At 35.6% G+C, this 6,000-nt stretch overlaps 1 protein-coding gene across 1 annotated transcript in view; it reads left to right on the forward strand.

The window, feature by feature from the left end:
* LRRC31 (leucine rich repeat containing 31) overlaps positions 1-5,568 on the forward strand; it is a 500,475-nt gene extending 494,907 nt beyond the window's left edge. Inside the window, exon 10 of the mRNA XM_044070078.1 lies at positions 2,780-5,568. Coding sequence (XP_043926013.1) covers positions 2,780-3,135 — 356 coding nt within the window. The 3' untranslated portion in view covers positions 3,136-5,568. The remainder of the gene's footprint in view (positions 1-2,779) is intronic.
* Positions 5,569-6,000: the final 432 nt, after the last annotated feature.

A 6,000-nucleotide genomic window follows, 5' to 3' on the forward strand; every position in this document is an offset into this window, starting at 1 on the left:
TTGAGGTATATCCCAAAGTAGACATTTTATTCAATGATCAGCCTAATTAATGATGAGTATAAGGGGACAGTGACCTCTTTAGATGTACATGATATCCCTTTGGCAATCAGCTACACTAAGTAGAAGGATTTCCTGATTATCATGGTGACATGATGAACAAAAATCCACCCACGTTCCAAGGTCTTTAACATTATTATCATTTTGGAGTGGGGTATTGTCTGTATTATATGATAAGAAGGGGTAATCTCCTAAATGTAGCAATACTGAACTTTTTAGCACTTACTTTCATTAATACTGCACAAAGTATTAACAAGGCTTGGATGTCAGAGTTTGACTTAACAGTGACTGTCAGTTTAATGTCATCCAGAAACCCAGTTAGCCAGAAGTTTTGGTTTCTGCTCTGGATATTATAAAAGTAAATGCCAAACAAAAGGAGTCCCAACATGGATCCTTGTGGAGCAGCACTGGTCCACTTTATGCTCCCCAGTGAGGTGCCTGCTATATGCACCATGTGGGTTATATCCTTTTCAATTTGCTATCCAGCTTACCACACAGGGATCAATCAGGAATGCATTAAGTTTACTAATCAAGCTAACATGGAGGATGGTAATAAAGGCCTTGGCCAGGTCAAAGTATGCTGTCTGGACATCATGTCCACCATCAACAGCTTAAGTTACTCTTTCAAAGAACTTGACCAGACTTAATAGACAGGCTCTATCACTGACAAAGCCCAACTGCTGTGTCTCTAACCTAATGAGATGTTTTATTGCTGTAGTTTATCGTGTCAATTATAGTATGTTCTATGGCTTTACAAATATTTGTCAGGCCAATGGTTTTGTAGTTTCCACAGTCAGTCACAAGGGCCACCCATGTAGAGTGGCATCACAACCGCTGTACATCAAACTTCAGGGACAACACCTATGGATAAATTCTGGGTAAACAGTTTGAGGAACAGTTCTGCCATGGACAATTTAGTGCTGTTTATTAAACAGAAAGTTATAGTATCAGGTCTAATAGGTTCATAGGTTCATAGATTAGTACTAGGCTAACTGCCCTTGCAAGCCATTTTTAAGCCTAGCCAATTATCCCTTGTGAGACTCAAACCCTATACCTTGTGTTTATAAGGCAAACACCTTAACCATTTGGCCACCCTCCCAGCTTGCAGAAGTATTTTTGGTTTTAAAGAGCACCATTAGTACACATTCTTTAGTGATGATGGGAAGTCTACTAGCTTCAGGAATAAGCAGACAGTGGCTGGTCATCTCCGGGGTAAAGTTGGCATTGAATATATTTGCTAGTATGTTGGCTATGTCTACTGGGTCTGAGTAGGTAATGCCATTATGAATACATTCTGAGAAATGATGGGCGTTATTGCTTAGTTTCCTGAAGTAAGTAAATATGGATCTGACATTATCCTTAGCTTCAGATACTGTTGGATGCCTTAGTACTCCTAATGGCATTTTTGTTATCAATTTTCTGATGTTATCCTTTATTGTTGAGTCTTTAGAGCTACTGTATACATTGTGCAGTATTTCCCTTTTATTACAGAGTTTATTTTTGTTGGTGGACCCCCAGGGCAGTTTGCCTTTAAATGTCCCATTATGCTTACATTTGGTTGGGACTGTCAGTGCTGTACATCTATACAAATGGGCACATAACTCCTTTATTAAACTCTGCTGTGGATTTTGATCACAAATATAAAGGAGTTGCATTACATTTGCAATAATTTTTATTTAGATTATGTGTGCTGCAATGTAATGAGGCTGTCAATATAATTATTTGATTGTGATTTGACTGTTTGTGTTATTGATCATTCTTATTATATTTATATATATATATATATATATATATATATATATATATATATAAATAAGATATCTAATATATATATATATATATATATATATATATATATATATATATATATATATAGATAGATATATAGATATGTGTGTGTGTGTGTGCCTGTGTGTCTCTGTGTGTAACTCAAATGGTAGAATGCACATTTGTTAGAAAGGTTTATTGAGTGTAAAAAAGAAAAAAATCACAAATGAGTGAATGCTCTTTTGACTGAATCACATATGGTTGAATTTAATTTTATATAGTGTATAAAATTAATGTTTGAATGAAAAGGTGGTTGTTATGTAGATGCACCAGACTGTGTTATAGCAGATGTGAGTATGCAAATGTTCATGGCTAAGGGTTAGAGTAAGGATTAGGTAAGGGGATAGTCAGTGTTGTCCATGTTTTGTGTTTTCTGTGTTCTGGGTCCTTTTGTCTTGTTTAATAATATGTAGGGTTAGGATAAGAAACCTCGGTAGGGTTAGGGTTATGGTTAAGGGTAGTACATGAGTAAAATGTTGGGGACGGGGCAAAGCCATTTGTTGGACATTTCTGAGTATCATGGAGGGTATCTGTTATTTAATTCAGGATATGCTGCTTATGATTTAAGATTTCTCTGTAGCAGCACATGGTGGACTGAATACATTCTGTAAGGAATTCTCAATTTACAGTGAGCACACTGATTCCTCTGTCCAATCAGCATGTGTACTTATGGATATAAATGAGATTTAATTGAGTAACAGTAAATAGCTAGAAAGCACTCCAACTAATTTATCTGATTTTTAGAAGAGATTGTTGTTCTGACCTACAAGTGTAGTAATCCTTATGACACTTTGTAACAATGATAAATGTGTTACCTTTGTACAGCTCACAATGAATGAGTATTAGATTATATGAGGAATATTTTTAAGTTTTTTTTCTGCCTGTTGCCTTGCAGCATCAGTGTGTCAGTCAGGCTACTTGGCCAAGTTACAAAAATTGGACTTAATGTACAATGACACCGTGGATGAAGTAGGATGGAACTCTTTCTTCAGGGATCTGAATGGACTAACAGAATTGTCAGAAATGGATATTAGTCTTCGACCGTCAGCTCGTAGGGAATGTGGATCTTGGTTCAGCAGCCTTACAGAATGCCTGACAAGACTGCCTGCCCTTAAGGAGTTTGGAATGCAGCGATGGATTTTAACTGCATCTCAGAGGAACTCCCTTGAGCATTTTAATAAAGAAAATAAACAAAACATTCAATTTGAATATTACCACTCCACACGAATTGATACACAAAGTCCTTCATAGGAATGTTGCAGATTATTGGCAAAGATACACTTAAGTTCAAATGTCTCCATTTTATTATTATTATTGTCATTGTAATGGATTGCAGAGAATGAATTCAAATCTGATGAATTTGCTTAGATCAAAACCATTCTTTTTAGTTGTATGTTAGTTCATGTTGCATTGTTAATGACTTTAATATAGTTCAAAAAGACACCACTAATTTATTTTGCATTTTAGCAAGTAGTTATTTATTTTTTTTGCAAATTGTGAAAACTAAAAAAATACATAAATTCACTGCCAGAAAGAATATTTATAATAATTTACTGAAGAATACCTTGTGATAACAAGATTAATTGTTTCTAGGGGTGCTGAGGGGATACCTGATTATAGTGTCATTTTTGCTAGACATTTGGCTGGATAAGTGTGATGTTAATTGCAAAGCATTTCACTGGTTTCATGAAATCTGCATGCACTCACTTAGGAATTTGCATGGTAACAAAATTATTTTGTACAGGAGCCTGGAACATATCCATGAAGATTGTTTTCATTAGTTACACCAAAAAATACAAATTGATTTGCATTAGAAGTGTGAAATGCATAGCATGTGACTATCTTACTGCCCTTAAATATCATTATCTGTATTATTTGCAGTTTTTAAATTAAAATACAGATATCTATGTAACAGAAACCTAAAGTGTTCATATAGTTTGGGTTAAACAATGAATTGCCTAGATGTACACTTTTTATGACGCTTTTACTTAATGGCTTGTATTTTAAATGCTCCCCTTTTACAACTAACCCATGAAAGAAAGTAACAATGCTGGATATGTATTGTTGAAATGAATGACTGCCAGATGGTTCCACCACTGCAGCCATTTCCATTGACAGTGATGGCTTCCACTTGGGTTTGACAAGTGGGCATGAGTGCAACAGGAGAAGTCAGCTTGGGGGGGGTGGTGGTGTAGGTGGTGATAACTGACTGATATACTTAAAATCAGTTTCTGAAAAGTTGACCACTAATGGACTGTAGGTGTTGACTTGCCCAGCAGCTGCATGTGATGTCCACCTTTATTTATGGGGATACATTGAAATTGCAGAGATGCATTGCATTGAAGGCAGTGTGCCCACTCCAAATAGTTGCATAAAGCGTTCTTTCATGCCTCCCCTGCCTGTCATACCAGTAGAGTTAAGTTCTCTAGTGAAACTTGGGGAATGTAGGGCTACAAAATGTGTTAGAGTGACAGCAGGAATACAGGGTTAAATGAGAGCGTGAGTAAGATGAAAACAAAATATTAAAAAAAAAAGATAAGATTGCCAAAAATATCTGTTTGAGGTTTTTATTTAAAATGGTTATAGCTTGTGATTCATGAACTGATACAAACCAATTGATAAAAGCTTTGATGAAAATATTGAAAAATATAAAAGTTACATATCTGCAGCCACATTGTCATACCACCACATGTTCTGTGGTATTGCTTTTTGATACTTTTTGAATCAAAGAAGAAATGAAGAATCTTAACGCAAAAAGTGGTTTCCCTAGTAATGGCGAAATAATCCTTCTGGACAAAGTTGTATAATATCACTTGTATATCTCATGAGATTGAATCCAAAACAGTACAAACAAAAGTGACATAAAATTGCCACATTTTAGCCACATGTTAACTGCAAACTGAAGTGCATATGAACTAAAACTGTTCTTAATAACTTCTGCAGTAGTATATCAGCTTGTGTTTTGTAGTTTTGCTTGAAGGTATGTCTCTGGTCTGCGGCAGCTGGCAGTTCTTTAGCTTTATGGTACAAATCAGTACAAGACAGTCTACAGCAGAAATGCTAAGTGAAGAAGAAGAAAATGACAGGTTTTGTTTTACTCCTTAACAACAATAAAAACAGAGAGAGATGCTCATTACAATGGATTTTTTGAGCACCCAAAACTTTGGTTTCTATCAGTCTGAATGGAAACACTGGTAAAATGTAAAATGAATGTTCCCTGCATCTGGTATCTTAGTGAAACAAAGCTACGACATCAAACACATTTTCAACACGAAGCAGTATGGAATAACTAAATGAGAAGGGTTACTATTTATTATGGCAACAAAACAATATTTTAAAAGGAAAGCTGCTCCTTAAGCCAGTATTCATTTTGTAAAATATAGTTTGCACTTTCTTGACTTATTTATAAAGAGATTATGCCTTACTTGATATGTGCTAGTTATATTATGGAAATTTTATAAATAATACTATTCCATATATTTGTATCCAAAATTATTGTTTCAATGAATCACAAGTTCTACAACTAAGTTCTGAATTTTAACTTTTCGTACTAACCATTTTGTTCTTTTATATTTGTCTGCAAAATGGCTGTTTCTGATTCACAAGTTCTGCAAATAAGTTTTGAATTTTAACTTTTTATAGTAGCCATTTGATTGCTTTCAGAATAAACCACATTTTACAGTTTTTGTCCATTTTTTCTTAAACTCCTCAGCCTTCTTTATTGTCAAACAAAACAGCTGTATATGGATTACTTATTATAGGTTCATAGGTAGGTACTAGGCTATCGGCTCAAGGGCCTACGTAAGCCTAGCCAACAAGGTTCCCTGGCTTACACCACCCAAGAAAGTTATTTTCCTGTGCCACTGTCGAGCAGAGACACAGAAATGATCCCCTGGGTGTATTTCCTATTTCCCATCCACTCATCAAGATTTTTCTTGAAGAGTGCTAATGAAGAACTTTGCTTGACATAGATGGGTAGCCTGTTCCAGAATATGGGAAGTCTCTGGGACAGGAATCTATCCCTCCAGCATGTCCTGTTTATTGTGGTGACAAGGTGTAGGTCCCTAGAGTGTGTAGCTCGGAGGGATTGGGATTTCTTTAGGCATAGCATGTCCA

The sequence above is a fragment of the Protopterus annectens genome, chromosome 4.part1 (assembly GCF_019279795.1).
Source record: "Protopterus annectens isolate FY-2018-M chromosome 4.part1, PAN1.0, whole genome shotgun sequence".
Classification (NCBI taxonomy): Eukaryota; Metazoa; Chordata; order Ceratodontiformes; family Protopteridae; genus Protopterus; species Protopterus annectens.